Below are 23446 nucleotides of genomic sequence, written 5' to 3'. Positions count from 1 at the left end.
GCTGGGAAAGAAACACAAAGGAAATTTAAAAAGCTGCATTAGGGTTACGTTAGAGTTCTTGTCTAAAATTTAAAAGCAGTGAAATCAGATTTAATGCTGCTGTCTCTTTTTTTTTTTTTTTTAACCTAGTTCAGTCAGACTCTGTACTCAGCTTCACTCTGTGGGAAGCACTATCGTATAAATGAGAATCAGGTTTGGGAAGAAAACACGTCCAAAACAGTGCAGGTGGCTTAGACTGAGAACTCACTTTCAGAGGTACTTCAGCGTCTGAAGAAGGGGCTGATATCCAGTGGTATTTTCAAGACATGCAAGTACCGAGTTCCCCTGGAAATCAGTGGGTTTATTCTAAGAATTCTGCCTGTCAAGTCTGTGTCTTCAGGTGTCTGAATACTTTTGCAATCTGGCCCACCTCTTATTTTTTAAAAAATGCATGGAAGAACCTGATTTTGTAATGATTTTTTTTCCTGCTCCCCTCCACCACCCAAACTTTCAGTGAAGCTTAAAACTGGCATGAATCTTTCCTCTGAAAATGGGCCCCTTAACCACATTTTAACCTTTGGATCTAATTCAGAACTGATTCAAGCATCTACAGTCCTGCTGAAAGCCATCAGAGTGGGGATGTGATCCATGCTGTAAGGTCAGGTTGAATTAGTAGTTTAGAGTAACATGCATAGGGTTTGTTTCAGTATTTGAGCAGCGGAGACAGAGAAGGAAGGGTGTGCAGTATGTAAAACAGTTAAGTGGAGGATGTAAAATGAAACAGGTTTGATCTGCCATTTCATTCATCCCGTGTATTGTGATAGAGTAACTTAGTACTAATGTTGATTTCCCTATTACATTAGATGGGATCCAGGTCATAGTTCTTACTTTTGCCAGGCTCGTCTCTGAGTTTTATGTCGGGGAGCAGAAGCAGCAGGTTACTCTGTAAGGGAAGACAAGCCAGGAGCTGCAGGTAGGTGACAGCAAGGCGGGCAGGGGCAGAGAGCTCCCCAGTAGGGAGTGCAGGCCCACAGTACCCAAACAAGAAAAGCAGAGCAGGTCCGTTGAGGGTAACCAGTTGGCAGGTCCAAGATCAAGGCCAGAAAGTCAAGTCGGGGACAGGACGGGGTTCGGCGACGGTACGCAGGGTCAGCCAGCAGCCCAGCGATCACCCAGGAAGCCTGTAGAGATGAAGCAGGTCTGAGATCAAGCCACAAAGTCAAATCATCTGCTCGGGAGCTGTGTTGAAGGGCCCAGCAGAGGCTTCACACCGCTCCTTTCGCAGCAGTCTCACCCGAAGTTACACGCCTGAGCTTGTGTCGGAGCTGGCCTTCAACCGCTGCAGGGGCTGGTGCTCATGGCCCTGATACTTTACATCCAGCTACGGAATTAATGTAACAGACAGCAAAGAGCATTTAGCTTTTATTAAGCTTTTTAATTATTGGGACAAAATAAGTGTTTTCAACAGGGCTTCAGCCTGCTTCTCTCTTTATTGCTGTATTGTGATATGGCAGAACAAGATAATGTAGTTTGAAAGCTATTAGGAACCACCTAGCCAGCAGTACCTTATAAGCACTGTTTTATCTACCTTGTACAGCCAAACTGTTTGGAAAATGAATGCGTTGACTCATACTGAGGCATCTAATTTTTCTTGGCTACGCAATCACTTTGGCTAACCTTGTATTAGTGATTATATTACCACGATCATCATCTTATTGCAGCTTAGCCTTACAGCTGGCTTACAAAGCAAAAACATTCAGGCATGCAACCGAGTCATTCTAGCTTAACAAATGTATTATGCGGATACTTTCTCTTCTGTCTTGTAAACATAGACTCTGTAACCTTTCTGTCAAAATTGGTATGTTTTTTATATTAATATACCGTCGACTCAGCTTACTCATGTCAGGTAAAATTCCCAACCAAAAGATTTTCTGCTTGCATTCCCACAAAGCTAAAATTAACAATATACTATGGTCAAAATCTTCCTTGCCCTTTTACTGCCTTATTCTCACTTTGATCTGATATCAATTCCACAGGAGAAATCTCTGACAAAATTCCTGAGCCGTGCTTACCATCGAGAGTAGCGCTGTGTGTTCGGTTACTGTGACAGCTACCCTGGGTGAGCACAGTGTGACTGAAAGTAGAGACTGATTTCCAAAACTTGTAGAAATATTTTTAGTTCAATTACTGGTCCCATATTTTTTTTTATGTAGTAGGTGCCTTGATCTGCACAGTTGTCAGTGAAATGCTTTTGGTTTTTTACCTGTCTCACTAAACTAGGTGCCTGTGACTTCCATTACTATTGTATGGGTGTCTTGAACTTTTAAAGGCAGTAGTGCCTGCATCAGCATTGGAAATTGCCTTTTTCTTACGTCTTACCTGAGCACGGAGGGCTGTTCCAGGACATTGACTGTGGGCCCCAGGATCCCAACCTAACAGTTTACCAGCTGGGCATCTCACCAACTCTGTTGTAGAGCTGCTTACATGAATGCACTGAGGTGATGTCCTAAGCAGTATTTAAAAATTCTCCATTTTTATTGCGGTGTGGAAAATGCATAAAAGAACTGTAAGAAAGTGAAATTCATGTCCCGGTAGAAATAATGTACAAGGGCCTGATCCACCAGTGATGAAAGGAATAGGTTTTGTGCAAGTTCTGTACAGAAATACCAATTTATCTCCAACAAAGTGGTGTGCTATACATATTTGGAGAAGTTGAGGAAAACTGTTAAATTTTCTTTTGGTTATAATGGTCTTGTAACACAATAACTGAATTTTTCTATATCTGTATTACTCTAAAACGGATCTTGTAAGTATAAATCACCCTGTGACCAAATGTTCTCATTTACACTGGACCAAAGCAACTGCTGCATTTGCACCTGTGTGAATATAACTGAACCCAGCATTTAGCCCTTACTATTATTTTGCTATAGTTAAAAAAAAAAAATTGTAAAAATTGCAAAATATTTCCTACACTAAATCTTTTTCTGGCATCAGAGCTCTAATTTGGCTTGTGCTTCACTCTAGGTCTTCTCACTCTCTTGGACTGACTCTGCGGGGTTGTGGCCAGCAGTGATGTGCCAAACAGCCAGCAGATGGCCCCTGAATTCCTCCCTTTTTTTTTTTACAGTGAGGTATTTAATGAGTTCCTGAAACAAGATTAAAATCTCTTGTACTTAATGAACCTGCTGCCTCAACTCAAGAAAGGCTTAAAAATAAACTAAGGCAATTAGAGATGCAGTTAAATTTAGCACGCAAAAACAGAAGGCCAAGATTCCTGTTTGTACCACCAGTCCAGCATGCAGGATTCAGAATAGCATGGAAGTTCCCAAGAAAATGTTTTTCTAGCATCGGCGACTGTTAGCTGGCACGGAGCCTGTATTTCTGGCCTCCGCTTCGTCTTCCCACTTGGTACCCGTGAAAGCAAACGGAGAGGGATTTGCTGGCAGGGTACTTTATGCCTAGGTTGAGTTGAGCTGGTTTATGGTCTCCTTGGCTGTAGTCAGCAAGGCAGAGGAGCCGCGGCTGCGACTGCCTCTGCCATGGCCCAGGATGGCACAGATCTGCCCTAAGGATTTGCCTTAATAGGCAAAACGGAGAATCTAGGCCTTAAATGTCTCTGTTACAAACAACAGGCAGAGTCCGCTTGCTCGCTCTCTGCGTTCTCCGAGTAAGAGATGTTACGGCAGTGTGCGCTTTGGCACTCTCAGGGCACGGATTAAAGCAGGTCAGGAACTGTACAGACTGATGACTCCTCTCAGTAGTTCTGCTCACCCAACCAGAGCAGTTAAATGACATACAGTAATCCTGCTTTAATAACCTGTTGTCTGCTTCGGTAGGTTTCTCAGCCAAATTGCTGCATATATGCTCAGAACCAGGAAACTCACCTTCCGTACCGAATGCAACGGGACCACCAAAAAGCCATAGAGACACTTCCATTTAAACTTCTCTGTGAAGGCCCCGTCTGACGGTTTCATGGGGACTCCCACCTTTGTCCACTGCAGTTTCCAGCTCTGGAACGAATTGCACGGTCAGGTCTTTACAAAGAAACGACTGCTTTCGGTGCCGTTTCTTTGATTGGAGTTTGAAATGGCCCCAGGAAAACGTGAAATATTTAATCCTTTATATGCCTTGGCATATCTTGGAAGTGATTAAAATGAGTTTAGGCTTATTCTTGAATATACTTATGCATGATCTTGACAGATGGGAACATTCGTTGCTGTTGCTTAAGGGAAAGGTAAGTAAAAAGAGTAAGTAAAGAGAATAAGCAAAAAGAATATCGTTTCCAGAAATACACGCATGAACTTGCTGCCAGCAGAGGTCCTAAATACTGCTCCATTCACATTATCAGGATGGTTCAGATTAAACTTGAAGAGAAGACAATAATGTAAAATGTCCATGGGCTAAATTCTAGTTCTCATTTAGAAGAGGGCAGGAGGACATAAAAACATTTCCGTACCTTTTGTCTTCTCAGGTCTTGCTCTTTGACAGGTCCTGTGTTTGTTGGCAGAAGCAATAGCTACCGTAAGTTTGCAATGCATATGAACAAGCGCCAGTCACATTTAATTATATAGAGAAATATGTTCCGCCATGCGTCTCTTTCTTGGAATCAGAGCAGAATTCACAACTCCTGGCCTTACCTCGGGGCTGTGATCAGTGATGCTATTTGTAGATGAAAGGAGGCTGAATCTGTCCCTCTGTTTTTCAGAGGGGCTGTACAGGCTTATCTGACACAGCCATGCTACTGTTATAAAAGCTGTAGAATTGAAACTATATTCTGAGTTTTTCTCATGCTTTCTTGTTTAGCGTTGACTTAAGCTGGACTACAGTTCCAGATCTTAACACACTGGCGGATAAGCTTGGTCACAACTTGGAAACACATTATTACACAAATAATAATTATGGAAGCATTATTCTTAGTGGCAGGGAATGGAATTCAAGGCTTTATCGGAAATTATGGAGTGGAAGTATCATGCAGTTATTTTTATTTTAAAAACATAGAGATCTGTCCAGCTACGCGCCAAGCACCTGCCGTTCCCACAAGCTTCGGTAGATATTGTAAGCACTTAGCCGTTCTCAGAATCACAAAACCCCTGTATTTACCGCTTTGGAGAATTCACAGGTCTGAAGGGTTTTCTGCATAATATTTTATTATAATGCACGATCGCAGAGCCTGTATGACAAACTGGACACAATCCATTCCTAAACTGGAAGCGGATAGTTTGCAAAGCAAGCCATTGAGCTCTGGTAAAACTGCCTGATGAAGCAGCTGAGCACAGTTCGCACCCCACCCTTTTTTTTTTTTTCCTTGGGGGATTTCCATAGAGTATCAGGGGAAATACATGAAAAGATAAATAGATGAAAGACTAGAAAAAATAAGGCTTTACCCAAGTTGATAAATACATGGCGAATCTCCTGGAGTACCAAACTAGAGCTGTTTCAGCAGTATTTAAAGCCAGCTAGGAGCACGTGCCGAACAGCAGCCTAGTTTTCAGCCGGCTGAGGACCGATTCCATGCTCTATCGCAGCATTTCAAAGCGACCGTGTACAATTTCCTTCCCTGCTGTGGGTCTGGAAATCGTGGCACGTTTTATTTGTGAGGCAATTTGAAATCATTTGAAGAACAACGCCATGGAAGGCACAGATCGTACTCTCTGGGTTTTGGAGGACACGACACTGTTTCAGGAATGTCAAGAAAGGGAACAGAGATTAATATTGAAAGATTCTTGATCATCTTGCACTGTTCCTCTTCAGAGTGTTTTACAGGCTTTTGATAATTAATCAAGCTAGACAGGGACTAGGATTAGGAAATATTATCCTCGTTTCACAGAGAAATACTCCATGCCAGAGCCAGGACTGAGGCACAAGTTCCTGATTCCCAGTCTTGTGCTCACATGAAATGTGTAAGTAATTAAACTTCTTTTACTTATTCCAGCTGCTTCTCGTTAACCAGGAGTATAAACTTATTAGAGGAGGAACTTTTTGTTACATGTGCTCAGAACACCAGCACAATGAGGCTATGGATCCTTCTAAGCCTCTCTAAGTGTTAGTCTAGTGTAAACAGCAATCATGGAAAAGGCACTTCTCATTTTTAATTATTATATCTCGGAAAGCAAACAAAATCAACTAGGATTCAATGTTACTTTGATTTAAATTTTAGTGCAATTTTCAGAGCGGTTCTTTGTTTACCTGAGGAGCTGAGCCTTTGTCAGAAAATCTTCCCACTTCTAACAAATGAAGAAGAAATTGTTCCCACTTGGAACAAATAAAGAAGCTGCTTGGTACCAGTTATTTGTGCCAGTTATTGGAATGTTTTTAGCTGCACTCAGGCTTGTTGCTAAATGGCCTCAATTTACACAATTCTTCTTGAAGATGTTTGTGTGCAAATATCCATTTTTCAAACCTTTTTGGTTTGTTAACATACTTTACAACCATGTGAACGTTCTGCGTCCTAACGAACGTTAGAATTACGTTGGAGTTGGTCCTTAGTCATCTTAAAGCTGGGCTGGTGTTTGACACGTGCTCCTAGCTGGCTTTAAATACTAATGAGAACATTCTCTGTCCTAATGAAGTCATTCCAGAGCAATCTATCAAGGTAGGCATCGTTGCTTTGACTGTACTTTGCCCGGCAGTGCTGACTGATAGATATTCTTGTTTCATTCATAGTATTCTGGTCTAGTGAACTCGGCCTGACTAGAAAGATATTGTCCAAAAAAAGAACATTAGCTGGTTGCGTAGGACTCTCTGATAGTAATAACGTTCCAGGACAGGACGAGGCAGGAGATCACGGGAAGACACACTGGGATATACAAGAGAGAGCGTGGCAGGGGCAGTGCTGCGTGCTCACATCAGGAGAACTGGCAGGACGAGCAGAAGTGAGCAGGTTAGGATGGGAGCACCCTCGAGGGTACGAGGTTCTTATTCAGGAGAAAATGTTTGAGGCTGCGGAGTTGTCTTTTCCACTGCAGATGGCAGAATAAACGTATGTTGAAGTTGGGGCCAAAAATACTTTCTGCCTGCGTGATCCTGAGTGATCACACAGTGTTTCTCTGCTAACATCTTCTATGGGCCGGATCCTTGACTCTTGCCAGAGGGGTTAGGCAGATCTTTGATAGCATAGATAAGCTGTTACCTCTAGTGAAGCAGTTGAGAATTCCCTTAATGCAGGCGAAAGCAGAAGTGGCATAGAACAGCGTAATTCACACTACATCACATCTCTTTGTTGCCTTCATTTCGGATGGGAGGGATCATGGGTAGGATGAAGAGGGAGTTTTGTAGAGCACTGACTGTCCTGAGCCAGAACTGTAACTGATCCTAGCTATCGTTAACTGTCTGCCAGTGTTGCGGTGGCCATAAAGCTACTTTAAATTGCAGTTGGGGTTAACCATGCTCAGCTAACAGCAACATGAAAAGGTATACAAAGTGAATTTTGCTGTCCTCGGTTCCTGCGCCGGGCAGAGCTCAGTTCCTTTCTGTGCGTCACATCTGAACTGCGCTCCTATATTCAGTCATTTCTGGTGATGAGCTGATGTTTCTCTTTGACACTTGCCCTCGTTATGCTCCAGCAGCGATGCTGTCTGGCTTTAGTACGCTTATGCATCCCCTGCAGCGTGGGCAGCGGGGCGAGGGAGGGGATTCTGCCCCCTGCCCCCTCTGGGGAGACCCCCTGGAGCCCCGCGTCCAGCTCGGGGGTCCTCAGCACGGGAAGGACATGGAGCTGTGGGAGCGGGGCCAGGGGAGGCCACCGAAATGCTCCGAGGGTGGCCCAGCTCTGCTGTGAGGGCAGGCTGAGAGCTGGGGGGGTTCAGCCTGGGGAGGAGGGGGCTGCGGGGAGACCTCACTGCGGCCTTGCCGTGCTTAAAGGGGGCCGACAAGAAAGGGGGGGACAGGCTTTTTAGCAGGGCCTGCAGCGACAGGACCCGGGGGGAGGGTTTGAAAGTGAAGGAGGGGAGATGCAGACTGGATAGAAGGAAGAAATTGTTTACGCTGAGGGTGGTGAGGCACTGGCAGGGGTTGCCCAGAGCGGTGGGAGATGCCCCATCCCTGGCAACCTTCAAGGCCAGGCTGGCCGGGGCTCTGAGCACCCTGATGTGGGTGAAGCTGTCCCTGCCCCTGGCAGGGGGATGGACGGGATGGCCTGGGAAGGTCCATTCTGTGATTCTGTGCTGCCAGAGATGGAAAAGTGGTTTCTTCTGAGTCAGGAGAGGTTATATCCTTCATGCAAAAGATTAAGAATTACTGTCCAGAACAAGAAGATAACTTTCAGTAAATAAATTTTCTTTTTTTTTTTTTTTTTGACTTAAACTCACCTGATACGTAACACCCTAACTGAACTGGAGAATTACAGCGTTCATAGCAAATAATGCTTCCATTACGCAGCTCTTTTTGAATTCCTGCAGTCTTACTTTGGCAGAGTTATCCACTTTGGAGGATCCTCACTCCTCCATTTTAGCAATCTGAAGCTCAGTTCAGATCAGAAAATTTCAATAACATCTTGCCACCATCATATTTTTCACATCCATAGCCTCAGCATGTTTGATACTCAGAAAGCCATTGGTGCTATGGAGAGCGAATCTAATACAAAAATGCATTAACAGAAAGACCGTTCAGACCATTAACAGCAATCGTACTCTCCTTTTTGTTACTAAATGTTGCCTTCCTAATTACAGGACGTTCTGCCAGTTGCATGCAGGAAATGCAGATACTTTCCTCATTCTTATCCATTGCTCCCACTTTGCAACGATAAAGCAGTTCTTTGAATGGTTTCAGGGTTTATTCCACAATTTAATGTAGAATTTCAAATAATCTAACAGATGGCATTGTCATCATTTTTCCTTCCCCACAGAATGAAAACGAACAAACACTTGACATTTCCAATATGTCTTCTTCTAATGCAAGAATTTTTAGAAGCCATGAAAGAGTGTTATCTGCTTTGCCTTAGATGGACAGAATTGTTAAATATGTCCTAATTATCTCCTCTCCTACATTAGCAACACGACTGCGTGGAAAATAGATGTATAACCACATAATCAACACGCTTGCGTTATGTACGGTGAGCTCGGGCTATAATGAAGCACGAACATGCAACGCTAGAGCTCTTTCAGCATAAGAGTATAGAATTTTCATTAGAGAAATTAGCTAGAGCTGCTAAAGTACCTAAAAATCAGCTCGCATTTACAAACGTACAGCAGATGCATCATTTGGCAGAAGATTTCTGCAGTCAGTAACTTGCCATTCATCAGGGATTGCCTCTTAAATCTGTGATCCAAGCTAGGGTGCAGATGACATAGAAGGATAAATTTAGACATGGCTGAAAACAATTATTTTGATTAAGCCTCCAGCCAATGAGATTAAGATTCTTCCTATTCCTCCCCTTCCCCCTCACCCACTCCAGTAAAGAAGGAGGAGACTGTGTGAGTATAATTTATCTTTATTTTACATGCCGTGGATGTTTTGATTTAGCTCTCGCTGTTGTAGCATCTGCTCAGTTTAGTAGAGTGTTTTTTGATTGAATATGATACCTTGCTTCAGTGTTAGCATCAGTTTGGTTGGTAGTGGAAAAGGTGCTAGAAGGGAAATATCGAAGTTTTGTCTACCTGCAAAAGAGAGACCATATCTGGGTGGGGAAAAAAAAAATTTGGCTTCTCCCTCATCTATCCTTCTACTGGGAGAATCCCTCAGACTGGGTGAGCTGATTCTGCTGGGAAATACTAACTGTTTTCCTGGGTCTATGTGGTGAAATGAACTTTCCAAACGTGTAGTGTAGCGTGGTTCCCAGTCCGCCGTTGATAGCAGCTGCTCTCGCTTGCTCTCAGCCTTGTACCTAGCTGGAAACCAGCAGCAAAGTTGTCACTGGCCCTCGTGCCTCCTGAGCTGCTGCTCGGTCATTCCAGCCTCTAACAGTTTTGATAACGTTCCCCGGTTTTAGGGCAACGGAGCTGTTTGTCCAATCTAGTATGCAGATGTAGTAAAAGCAATGCCAACTAGTCTTCTAAAAAACCATCAACAAAAGCATCATTTAACCAATTAGAACTATTTTATTAGAAATAAAGTGACATTAATGTTGGCTGACAAACTTGTATCCGCTAAGCTTTGGCTTGCTGTGATCATAAACAGCTCTTTTTAAAAAAAAAAAAAATGATAATATGGAAGTAAAATGCCACTTTTTAATGATTGTCTATATGGATGCCTCCACACTACAGGGGTTTTTTATGAGTAGTAGTTTCCTTTGGGGCTATGCCTCTGTATGTGTAACTTCAACGCCGCTGTAGCTGAAGGCTAGAATACATAGGGATCCTTAAGTTGCCTTGCAATTCCTTTTTCCTCATTTCTTTTTTTGGTGTGGATTTGGGGGGAGGTTATTCCCTGGCTGCTTAATGTGGTTGCTGCTTCTCCTTGCACCGTCGTTGTGTTAGAGTGGAGAAGGATGGCCGGAACCGGGGGTGGAGGGGTGGTGGGAAAATTGAGCTGAAGGGCTGTAAGTTGCAATGTTGTAAACTATAATTGCAAAATAAAATAGCAAGCACTTTGGAAATAGGAAATTTTATCTAATTTACTCTGTGGTAATTGTTGGCACTTGACTACAATCAGTTGCAAGCCTGTTGGTGATTGACAGCACGATTCTAGCCAGAGCAATCAAAAATAGCCCAGCATTTGAGTAATTTTAGTCTTTTTATAAGCTAATACTGCCACAAATAAAAGCCAGTGTAACATGTAGGCAAATTGAACCCTCTTCATAGATAGACTAGGGTAAATTGGGCAATGCTGTGGGAAAGCATACTAAGAAAGCACTGAATGTATCTTACCTCAGAAATTCTTGCCTGGAATTAAATAGGATTAGCTCTTTTTTTGTTCATTAGCCTTAATATTTCTGAAATTAGTTAAGTTGTTCTACACCTAGGTTCTCGTTGGGGTAAGGAGGCTGGCAGATGAAAGAGAGGGAAGGACCAACAGTGATCAAAACCTCCCTAATTCTCAGAAGGAACTTTAAGAAGTAAGATTCTTGGCTGGTCTTGGTCAGAAAACCTATTGAGCTCGCCTCTGCTGCAAATCTGGAATAGTTGGAAACTTCCTGCTGAAGCATTAGTAGATATTGGTTTAATCTTCAGCTCTTGAGTTACCTCCTGCTGTTGATCCCCACACCCTTGTTGAAAGAGAAAGAAAGAATTATTTCTCCAATATAGGATATAGAAGAAGGTCATCTTTTCCTTAAAGTCTCCAAGTTTCTTTTAAGGCCTCCTCCTTGGAGAATTACGATGGTACGGTCAAAGCCCTGATCAATTCTCCTAGCTCCCCAGGACTACAGCGACAGTAATGCAGATCTGCAGCACCAGAAACCCTTGTGTGACTATTTTTCTGTTATTACTAATTGCAATTTTTATTTGATACTTGTAGACAGTGCTGTGTCTGTGGCAGATATTTCGGCACCAAAACACTGGATGGCGCAATGGATCTGCTTGGGGCTTTTTATTAGTATATTTTTTTGAAAGCTGTTTTAAGGAATTGTCTATTTTGAGGACAGGCACGAATGTCAAGCTACATTAACTTGTCAAGTGGATTAGTCATTAAACACCTTTGTGGACGTTTTAATTCAGAATTAAAGTGGCTTTAATTGGATTTAGCTTACTCTGCTTCCAAAGTAAATTCAGGTAAATCAAATTAAGGTTAATTCAGTGTAAAGGCATGGGCAGACATCCTCATTAAGGGCTACCTGGAGCAACTGAGAACATAACTGCTTAGCTGCTCCTCAACATCCTCCTGCTTCCATTGCGTTCCTGTGGTGTTGTACAGCTCAGCTCGCAGAAAGGCGTGCTGGCTAGTCTCATACTACGGTAGGTTATTTCAGATTAATTCTGCTCACCTTAATTAGCAGTTTAGTCTGTTGGCTGATTGCGTTGACATGTACGGGAAATGCAGTCATCTTGCACTTTGCTGACTCTGCAGTGGGGAGCATGACCCTCAGCAGATGGTCTCACAAGGAGCTTGGAAGAGTTAACCCCATAAACAGCTCCAGCGCTTTGCAAAATGAACGTGCGTCCATGCCTGCGGAATATATGCGCTCGGGATGCCTTGAGAGGGGCCCTGAGGGTCCTTATTAAAGGATCATCACTGTTGAGGAGCAATACTCTCATGTATACTGGAAAATCGTTGTGATTTTTGGGACTAGCTTCCTAATTTACAAAAGGAATGTCACGGGCAGCAAATTGAATATAGATAGGAATAGCAAGCCCACTAATAATTACAGCTGTGGCTACTGCATCTTTGGAAAAACAAAAGAGGTCCCATAAACTATAACCCCACAGTTCAAGCTTGGGTTTTTTCTTAAAGAATAGGTCTCTTAAAGGAGAAGGAATTTGCATCCTAAATAATCAGGCGTCAGTACTAGAGTGAAGAAAGGAAATGAGTTTGCTTAAATGTAACATCAGCTATGAATGATGCATGTTAGATGAAGCAGAAAGGAATGAAAGTTTTGACACTTCTATCAGGCTTGTTTTGAAGACATTTCACTGATTTAAAAAAATAATAATAACGCTGAATCTTAAAGAATGCAGAATAAATTCAATCATACTATTTCCAGCTGTGACCACGTAATCTTCCATTCACCAAGCGGTGTTTGACTAAATGAAGACCCAGGTGACAGCTCTCCAAGAAAGACTGAAGTGCTCCGGAAGGTGTCACTGATATAATGACCCAGCTTTTATGGCTGATGCTTCCTCTTTGATAAATGCTTGCTAGATATTAATTGCCCCTCCTGTGATGGCAACGAATGTAATTCATTCGTGATGATGAATACAGTTCCCGTAATCTACATGACTTCCATTTTCATACTTTTTTTTTTTTTTTTTGACAGGAAGCCTCTTATTTGCCAGCTATCGACACATTACCTAGACCACACAGTATGAAAAATGAGGTGCTGCTGATGACCATTTGGCTGTCAAGTTGTGGCCAAGTAGCTACAGATCAGCGCGGTGAGCAGGTGCCTAACGTGGTGCTGAGAGCATCCAACATCTACCAGGCCCTTGTGACGTGGCTTCTCTCTCTGGTGAGTACGTGCAGCGACGGTGCACAAAAGAAGGTTCTGCACGATTAAGGCTGTGTTTTGCCCTCCAATGAATATAAAATCATTCTTGAAATCTCCTTCTTCCAACAGCTAAACAGTGGCTGAACAAAGGGGAAATTCTGTTCAAACTCACCTTAAAGTCAGTAAACAAAAGTCTTGCTGAAGTCGGTGGGAGCTGGATTGTGCCTTGTGCCTGTAGTTTATGAAGAACATGGCACAGAAAGTAAAAAAATTGTTGAGCCAGACTCACGGAAGTCAAAAGTGACTCCTGGAAGCAGAGGGCTGTCTAAGTATTATACTTTGTCCTTGGCAAAAGCAGCGAATGGACACAGGTGCCTATTTCTTACCGCTTGTTCTAATTAAGAATAGATCCTTTCCGGTAGTCAAGAGGGCTATAAACAAGTGGTGCTCTGCTTCATCTTAATTGCCCTTTGGAACACATATTTTTCTCTTCTAAAGAAACCACCTTTTCCTCACTCTTCCCATTCATCCCATCTTAGCCTTTTCCTCTAGGGAAAACAGGCAACGTGTATTTTTCCTCCCCACCCCACGCGTTGGCCTCATTCTTTTCCCTGGTTAAAGACATTGGCATACCAATACCAATCCATGCGCTCAAGGTAGATTTCACCCTGAGTGGACAGCCTGCACAAGGCTTTTAAATCGCCTAAACCATATTAATTGTTAATGATGTTCACACTTCCATTAAAACATTGCTAACATTCTTTAACGTTCATTCAATGCTAATGAAAATTGCCACTTGAACAGCCCCAGAGTCTGAATCTTCCATTCAGAAACTAGTTAGCTCATGACCAGCTGCAGTGTGAGCTTTCTTCCCTTGTGTTATTCCCATTTAAAAAACCTGAGCTCTGACTTGTAGCCGCTCTCTCTGAGCCTGAAAAGGTATCTCAGCTTCCAGGGCTCAGCGTCACTCTACTGAGACTGTAGGGTCAAACGTTGCGATGGACATTGTGCCCAGTAGACATCGGGGTAAAATCCACCAGTTTATTTCATGCAGGTTCTCAAACAGCTGTTGGATAGCAATGAAAAAGTCTGCATTTCTTTAATTAAAAAAAGTGGCAAGGTTGAGGCATTTTTAGACCAAATTCTCATCTGGTCGTAATCTATGTAAGTCCACTGACTCGCTGGCTTCCTGGCTTGTGTAAATCAACATATCTTTATTGATTTCACTGGAGATGTGCTGATTTCTACCAGTTGAGAACACGATCCTCCAGATGCGAGTATTCCCCCGTGGCAGAGCTGCTACAGAATTTCCCATGTGAAACCAGGGTTCAAAGCAATCGAGGACTTGATAGTGCTGTTTTGAGTGATACAGCTGACCTATGCAACAGTTTGAAAATCCACTCAGGCCCTGTGTTGAGAATGTATTTTTAAAGGCATTTATCTCACTGTAAATAGTTTTGGTTTATATGTGCAGTAAATAGCAGAGCTGTTAATCCATCTAGAGATTGTGGTGAAGGTATAAACCATGAGAACAAGACTTAGTGGTTTCACCAGAATCCTGGGAAGGAATTATAGTCCTGTAATTCGTACTTGCCTCTCTCTTCATCTAGTGTGTGATCTGGTTCGGGCACCTCTGCCTCACATGGCTGCTCTTCCTTTCTCTTGGCTCTGCTGGTTGCCTGTGTCTGACTTTCCCATAGCCTTCTGCCCTCTTTCACCAGCTACCCAGGTTTCGGGATGTTTTGCAGCACTACAGTGCCCTCCCAGTCTGTTTCAAGTATCGTTCCTGTCTCCTTTCTACCTTGTAATAAGGTTTCTTGTGTATTCTTTGTGCGGCACTGGTGAGGCCGCCCCTCGAATGCTGTGCTCAGCGCTGGGCCCCGCACCCCAAGGCGGCCATGGAGGGGCTGGAGCGTGGCCAGAGCAGGGCAGCGAGGCTGGGGCAGGGGCTGGGGCACAAGGCTGGGGAGGAGCGGCTGGGGGAGCTGGGGGGGCTCAGCCTGGAGAAGAGGAGGCTGAGGGGAGCCCTCATCGCTCTCTGCAACGGCCTGAAAGGAGGCTGGAGCCGGGGGGGTCGGTCTCTGCTCCCCAGGAACAAGCGATGGGACGAGAGGGAACGGCCTCAAGCTGCGCCAGGGCAGGGTTGGGTTGGGTATTGGGAAAAACTTCTTCCCCCAAAGGGCTGTCAGGGCCTGGCCCAGGCTGCCCAGGGCAGGGGCTGAGTCCCCATCCCTGGAGGGATTTAAAAGCTGGGGAGATGTGGTGCTGAGGGACAGGGTTTAGTGGTGGGCTTGGCAGTGCTGGGTTAACGGTTGGGCTCGATGATCTTAAGGGTCTCTTCCAGCCTTAACAAATCTATGATTCTAAAATGCATCACATTTTAGCATACTTTGAGCAGCCTTATGAACCAATGAGCGGTCTATCCTACTGGAACCCTGCCTCTGGAATGGAACTGATATTCACGTTAAAAGATGTCCGGTGTTCATCCTGGGGTTGGCAGAAGTTGCTTTTTACCCTTCCTGTTTTGGATCAGATATGTATATTGGAAAACAAAATGTTTGCCTCCCACACACGTGTGTGCACAAAAATATCCATCAAAAAGAAATCATCTTGCTCTAACCATTTTTTAATCCACTTGTTAAGGTGGATTCACTGGATAGGGATTGATGGAGTTTTGGCTATTAGTGATCGCTAATAGAGAAGACAAAGGCTTATTAAAGAAGCCTGCGCTAGCTCCTCGGAATGGTGTAATCACTTTGCATTGATTTTTGAACGGAGATGGGATTGATTTCATTATCATTAATAAAGGCAGCACATGGTGCCACTGTGACAAGAACATGCAGTGCAGCGTTGACAGGGACTCTGTTCTCATTTCTTGCTAGACTAGAAAGCTAATGCAAGTTCTTGCTTTCGCATAGTGAAACTGGTGGAAGTCAGAGTTTGCAAGTCCTCATTGAGAAAATAAACCCTGTGATTTATCAGAACCTACATGTTATTCCTATTTAATTTGGTCTTTATTGATTTTTCTACTACTAAACCACAGCTAATTCACTAATCAAGGGAGAGTGCTCCCTGGATTATTGTACATTATGGGGCTCTACTCGAAAACAACAGAGCAAGATAAAGGGTTATTTTCAGTCTCTAAATACAGCCGTCTAAAAGTGAAATTATGTTCAAATGGATTTACAGGTGCCTCCCGTGAAAATGAAATGTGGACCCAAAGCTCCGTTTGAGGTGGTAGGGCTGCAGCAGGCCTGGCGAGAGGATGGCTTGGCCCTATGTGCTTGTTTAATGCCAGCAGATGAGCCTTCAGCCCAGAACAGCACCAAAATCCAGAAGAGAAAAGTGAGTAGCAGCATTTACACTTGTTAGTCATGCACAACTGCCATAGCCAGCTACCACTGTTTTTGACGAAGGACCAGGCTTGGATATGCCAATTCAAGCTCAAATTTCAGCGAGCCAGGATAGAGCAGCATAAGCGCTGCTCTAAATTAGCACAGGGGAACAGCCCAGTACTGTGGGAACTGGAAGATTGCTTACAGCTAATTGCCAACTCAAGCTGTCCTCAGTTATGCTGAATTTAGATTATGTGCAGATGAGAAGCCAGCTCTCTATGGTGCAGTCTTTTGTCTCTGCTGCTCATTAGCTGCTAATATATTTTTGGTGGCTGTAACCCCACAGTGCAGAAATTTGACTAGACTCAGAGGAGATGTATCTTTGGCATGTATTGTGGTTTTTGCTCTTATATTTTATGCATGTGAAGAGCGTGACCCACGAGAGGGAATATTGTCTTGCTATTTGGCTCCCAGGAGTCAGGGCCCGGAGGCAGGAACTGAGACTCCGTTCCCTCAGCTCTGGTAGACTACAGAGTCTGTGCTGTGCAATAAAACGCCAAGCTGAAAGATCTAGCACGCAAGCTGAAAATCTAGCACATGTAGGTGGCATGGTGTAATGTAGGCCACGATATGAGCTTGTGGCCTGAAAACAGCAGAGCTATGAAATAGCAGCTCTGGGCCCTAATTTGTTGGCTCTGTCTCTTCACAGAGCTCATATGATCCAGACTGGTACTCGGAGCATCTTGTTCTGTTTTCATTTTTGGAGACAGCTTGTTAGGTATTATTGCTACTCTTGCCTGGTATAAATACCAGTCCTACCTATGCAATATAGCTGACTCTTGCTGGAAAATGTACCCAGGTATATCTGGGGGACAGTGGCCCTTGTGTACCCCAGATCTCCTGTGGGCCGCTCGCTTGACTAACTACCCTGTTATCGAATAACCTTTGCGATGCTGTCCCTGGGCTCTGTTGAGGCTGGCGAGTTTCATTTGGGTGGCTCAAAGCAATGCTCGTGGCTTTAGTGAGCTGGTAGTGGATTTTCTACTCTATTTTTGCCTGCCTCGCCCTTGGTAACATTAACAGGAATGTGATGATAAATGTGCTCGTTCTTGATGCTTCCTCTATGCTGAAAAGACCCCACAGGACCCAATAGCAGGTGGTCTTAGGGGGGCCCAGGTATCCGAGTCACACCTTCTGGACACATCATGTGCAATTTAAATGGAAGAGGAGGTGTAAACATGTTTTAAAAACACACTTAAGCTTCCCCTGCTCAGCTGCAGCAAGCATTTTTTCATTTGCAGCTGCCTGCCTATGAGCAGGAAAGATTAAATTTCCCATGATGTATCATAAAGCCTGAAGTATGACAGCTGTGGCTCCAGTGCTCCTGCAAGTAAATGATTGACGCTGGCAACAAATGTCGTGATGAAAACACTACCAAAAAAACCCAACCCCAAAACAATAAGCAACCTTTCCGTTAGTGTTTGAGCACCTGTCGGCAGAAGCAGCCGGGCTAATGAGAAGAAGCAGTCTGCTAGACTGGACAAGGCCTTAATGTTGATTTCTGTCTAAGGCAACTAATTTAAGATATTTGCTCTATGGAGCAAAGAAGATGGAAGAACAGAGACTGACCTGCCTTCTGTCCACTTGCCTTGTTGCTCTCTGCTGATTTCAGCTCAAGAGTTGGCCAAAGCATCATTATTGAGCGCTGAGTGTGCTCAAAATATGCATCTGGTGTCATGGAACTGAATGAAGCTGCGGGCTCAGGCTGCTCTGAACGTTTGGCTGGAGCTGGGAAGGGTTGTGTCACAGGTTGGCAGAACGAGCCACACCGTTTCCAGTCCACGTATAAATTGTAAATGCCATTCTGCTGCCCTGTGTACAGTTACTGCCGCCGCTGTTGAGTTCGCTAGTATGCACAGCAGCCAACATACAGAGCGTTGGGATGTGTTCCTCAAGGCAAGACTATGTGTAGCTGAGGTTTCCTCTCGTTAGAGGCTCTACCGTGTATCTTTGTGGTAACAATGACTTTTGTCAATTTTGCTTTCCTGAGGCATTTGTAAAGCCGCTGCTCTTTCCCTAACAGAGATCTAAGCTGACAGGAGCAACAAAAGTCTTTCAGAAATGTCAGCCGCAGCAGAGACGAGGAAAACAGCAACCAGTCCTCTCTCCCCATTCCTCCCCTTGAGCAGCTGCAACTATTGTTGGAGAGAAATGTGGTAGATTTTACTCTTCACACTTAAGTCTCAGTCTCTCGCTGTAGCGTTCACGTACAGTATTTTAATGGTTGAATCAGATACCAGAATTCTGTTGTGGCACTTATTGGGTCTTGTTCCCGTTGTCCGAGTGGTGAGAACCACTTACCAGGGCTTACCTTCAAAATATGACTGGGATTCCAGGCATTTCTGTTGCATCTATTTGCTATAAGAACGTAGGGAAATCTTAGTTACTTTTTTGGGGTTATGTAAAAAAGACATACCAAGTAGTGTAAATGTTAACCAGAAGCATTATGACAAATTGATATTTTAATGTTCTTAACGTGTAGAGTCCAGAATCCATTTTCAGTGCCAAAGATGGGTATGTACAAGATTGTGCAACGTATTAGGTACAGATTTGTTCCCTGCTATGAGGGAAATGCCCGTCCTTCTCTGTGTATCTGTACTCATATCTCCTAAGAGCAGCAAAATTACAGTTGTCCGTGGATTTTCTTCAGATTGTAGTATGAATATGATTTTTACAGCAGACATTGCATTGTGGGCTGAGCACCTAAGGACCGATCTGTATCAACAAGGCAAGGTTTCACTTTCCCCAGCTTGCCCCCCCTGTTAATTCCCAGCCCTGGTGTGGTTGGACGTGCTGAGTGCGGTTATCGGTCTCGTTGGCTTTGATGTTAATTGATCCTGTGCCTTGCGGCCTGCTAGAGGGTCACAGCTCTAATGACGGGGTACAGTTCATCACCGAGAACTGGACCAAGGCAGCCTGCTACTTTCATGGTACTATAGGTTGTTGCTGGGGTTTTTTGTTGGTTTAGTTTGGGTTTTTTTTTCCCCCAGTTATTATTAACTGGAGCTGAGCTGTATTCCAGACCTCTAAGCCATCAACTTCTTATTTACTGGCCGCTTCGCTGTCATCTGTGTGTCTTTTATTGTTTGGTACATTTTATTTCTCCATCCCAAGGTCTAATGGTTATGAATACAAATGTAGTAGTGGTTTCTCAAGGCAAAGGCTCCTGTTCTCAGCAGATCAATAAGCCTTTTGGCTTCTTCAACTAGAACAGCATCTATTCCTATATCAAGTGGTTCTGCTATGTTTCCTGTCATCTTAGTCAGTTTTTTGGGGTTTAATTTGTTTTTTGTTGTTGTTGTTGTTTCTGTCCTCCTCCAAACAGCTGATAGAAGTGAGGCAAATTTGAACGTCGCTGCGTGGTTTTACTTTCTTGACTTGTTGTCAGAACAAATGCTTATACGCTCACCTCTTGTAATTCTTGCGTGCCGATAGACAAGCTGCAGTTACAAGCACGTCTGATGGGAATTACATTTGTACAGCATGTGCTTTCGAAGAATCTACTAAGCATTCCCAATTAGGCACGCTAGCACTGTGCAGAGCAACGTGGTTCTTGTCTGTACGCTTCGATCACGTAACAGTTCTGCGGTGGTGGCTCGCAATCTCTGTTATTGGATTTGGGGCTTTTTTTGCAGACCTTGCCTGCTTGAGCTCCAATTTCTAGGTGCAATAGTAGCTGGTGTAGAGAAGATGCTTTGCATAATTGTCGATCCTGTTAATTTCTAATTGGGTCTTATCAAGGTCACCAATTTTGTTCTCTGAAAGTCCTGCTAATTAAGAACCAACCTTGAAGAACAAAGGGGCTTAGAGGCAAGGTTAAATGATGGAAAACTGTAATTTAGCAGTGCAGTATTCAATATTAATGTATCAATATTAGTATCAATCTTAAAAAAATCTTGAAATTAATAAATCTTTTCGTGTATATCCCTATGAAACCCTTTCCACGTTAATGATTCTTTGTATTGGGCTGTTTTCTGGTCCTGTTTATGACATTTTCTCCCTCTTTAAGTGTGGTATTTAATCTGCTTTGGAGTAATATTTGTGGGCTGATGGATGTCATGAGCCAGCTATTTCATACCAGTGTCTTGCAACCAACTGAAGATTGCTATTAACTCACCGGTCATCATCCACAGTGGAGATTTATAGCCGAGCAGTCTGAGTGTGCCGAGAGGAAGGTGCTGCTGATCTCCCCAGCGCCTTCACCAAGGGGCACTGTGTTTGAGTCAAGTCTATGTAGAGACACGTCCCCAAGTCACGGGGTGAGCCCTTCCACGCGGCTGACGGGCGTAACTGACTGTTGCAGACAGCATTTGCCTTCAGGTCCCATCTCCTGGGTCAGGAACCCCGACAGTATCGGGACCTTCAATTCTGTCTTTGGACCTGGGAGCAGAGACTTTGTGGGGTGAGGGCAGGATCGTGGGAGGAGGGTGCCTTCTGTGGGTGAGGGGACAAGTTTATAGAGCTCTGGTTGCAGAGATGCAGGGCGTGATGGTTCGGGAGGCTGAGGGGTGTCAGGTTAGGGGTTTGGGTTGGTGAATCCGAAGCGCAGCTGTATGGCAGATGCGTGAAGCATGAGGCTGGGATGGTTGCAGACAGAGAAGGAGCTGCTACAGGCGCATGGTACAGAACGGAAAGTTCCTGAGCCCATCATCAATGCTTTTTAACCACTGACTCTTTGCAGACTAAAGAAGATCTACGAGGAACATCCATTTTTTACCAGAAGATTTCTGCGTTTCTAGCCTGTACGTGGCTTCCGGATGTTATCTGGTGGAGGGCAGAACTGGCCAATCGCTTCCAAAACCAGCTGTGTCCCCTTCTTCCTGACATTCCCTCTGTCCTGCTCAGTTCCATCACTGCCGTTAATCCCGATCCTCAGGTACTGTACAGAGATGCTTGGACTTCTGGTAATTTTTTTTTCCTCATTAGGTCCAGTAAAAGTTGTTGTTCTTCCAGTGTTAACAGATATTCTTGTTTGCTTTAGCTAAGGATTTAAACGGAGGTTGAAAACAAATGCCTCTAAGCAGCGTAGATTTCCACTGAAGTGTATGAGATTCCAAGGACATGGCACCACTTAAAATCACTTGCCTGCCTAGAAACATCTGCAAGAGCCTTCACCTCATGCTGTCTATAAGTAGAATGATAATTAACTTTTTCACTTCTGTCTGGTTGGCAAGTGCTCCATAACAAATACTCAAGTGAATGAAATGTTACAAGAATTCATTATACTTATTGGGGGATTTTATTCCTTGAGGGCATCCAACATTGCTTTTAGGCCTTTAACAGCCTATCCTGCCTTTGTGTAAATATTTAGACCAGGTTTTCAAAGAAGTGCTGAATATGACCTGATTTCCCTACCTTTTGAGGGAATGTTCTGCTTATTTCTTTCCAATGACATCACCAGCCTTTGGGCAATCACGGTCTTTTCCCAATATTTCTAAATCAACAAAAAACTTGAGAGACAGTTCCAGGGAATGGTGAAGACTGCAATTCTGCTTCACAACAAAGTTTCGTTCTGCAAATAATGTAACATGGGAACTTTTCTGCAATTTCGACCAGATTTGGGGATTACAATTACTCTGTGAGAATCAATGCCATGAAAGCTTAGGGGCTTAGCAGTGCACTAGAGGTTTATCCCACTTCTGTGGAGGGAAAGGAGGCTTAATGCTGTTGATTTGCAGTCACTGTAGCTTTCAAGTAGAAGCAAGTGCTATAAAGCAGTCTGACGTACTTCTAAAAGATAAATCTGCTGTACGCTTTTAAGGCATAAAATAAGGCATCATTTAAAACAGTCAGAGCTTTTATGCAAATCCCTTATTAGGGGAATTATAAATCATTAGAAATTGAACAGCAAGATAGCAGGCACTTTCTGGGGGTGGATCTTTGCCTTGATGCCATAGAAAAACTGGAGTCAATTTAAAGACCACGTACTCTTCCTAAGTTCAAATGCTCTGTGCCACCCAGGTTCCCAGGCCTGAATTACACTGAGACCACTATGTGTCGTGGCTTTTTGATAGATGTATCTTGCAGTTAAGCAGAAAGGCTGATTTTGCAAAGCAAGGCTCAATGAGCCAGACTCTCAGCAGGCAGCAGCTAACCCTGTTGTCTGCCCTGAAGCTTTACAAAGTGGTACCGACTGAGAATGTTCCCAAGTGTCATTAAAATACAACCAAAAAGTGCTGCATAGAAAATTCAATATCTTATTCTTTTAAGTTCATTGGTTTGAAAATTTTGCACAAGGCCAGTGATCCATGCTTGCTTTTTATATATTTTTATTTATTTTGAGGTGGTATATACAAAATTAAGGAGACTGAAGAACCTGGTACTATGTGTTGGAAAAGCAGGCAGTGAATACCTATTTTTGCTCCAGGTAGCTTACAGTCTGAGACAAAAATCCTGACAGATTGATGAAACAAATGGGTAGGAGCGGAGGGAGAGGGAACATCAGGTAAAATTGCTGTCTGCTTGTCTGCTGACTAGCTCTGTGTATGATGTTATGAGCAATTGTTAGCAGTAATTGTAATAAACTTTAAGCACGTTGTTTGTTAGCGCATGAGCCAATGTCGTGTTTTCAAGTCAATTGGTCTGGTGTTATTTCAGTCTGTTCTGGACCCCAGACAGATTGCTTTTCTCTTGCTGTTTTTCTTTGAGGCTTTCTTATTAATGCTATGCGTACGGCCTATTAACCGGCAGCAATTCGCTTTCGAGATGAAGAGTAAACTCGCAAGGCCGTCGTTAAAACCCCAGGTTAGGTTAGGAGTGATATAATCCCTGTGGAAGTTATTAACCGCAACGTCCCTTGTCAGCAAAAAGAGGATTGCTTCATTTTAACATAAAATAAAAGTACTTTCTCCTGTTAAGCCTTAGGGTACAAACACTGACCTTAGGGATACTGACAGCATACGTAGCCAGTGTCGATGCTTCTTTTCCTCTGCCTGTTTGTTCCATGAAGGCAGACTGGATTTCTCTTGCTCCCTGCCGGTTGTTCAGGACAGTGGCACATTTGCCCAAAGGGTGCAACCCCCAGCGCTCACCGTCTTTTTGGTCCCCTTCCAGA

At 43.7% G+C, this 23446-nt stretch overlaps 1 protein-coding gene across 1 annotated transcript in view; it reads left to right on the top strand.

Moving 5' to 3' along the window:
- Positions 1 to 23446, top strand: part of DNAAF8 (dynein axonemal assembly factor 8) — a gene marked incomplete at its 3' end in the record, with an annotated part of 96929 nt that overhangs the window by 17672 nt on the left and 55811 nt on the right. Inside the window, exons 11-13 of the mRNA XM_082311913.1 lie at positions 12827 to 13018; positions 16187 to 16342; positions 21074 to 21268. Coding sequence (XP_082168039.1) covers positions 12827 to 13018; positions 16187 to 16342; positions 21074 to 21268 — 543 coding nt within the window. The remainder of the gene's footprint in view (positions 1 to 12826; positions 13019 to 16186; positions 16343 to 21073; positions 21269 to 23446) is intronic.

The sequence above is a fragment of the Platalea leucorodia genome, assembly GCF_965183815.1.
Source record: "Platalea leucorodia genome assembly, chromosome: 5".
In the NCBI taxonomy this organism is placed as follows: domain Eukaryota; kingdom Metazoa; phylum Chordata; class Aves; order Pelecaniformes; family Threskiornithidae; genus Platalea; species Platalea leucorodia.
Note: the sequence above shows the minus strand (reverse complement) of the source record. Positions and strands in the feature narration are given on the sequence as shown.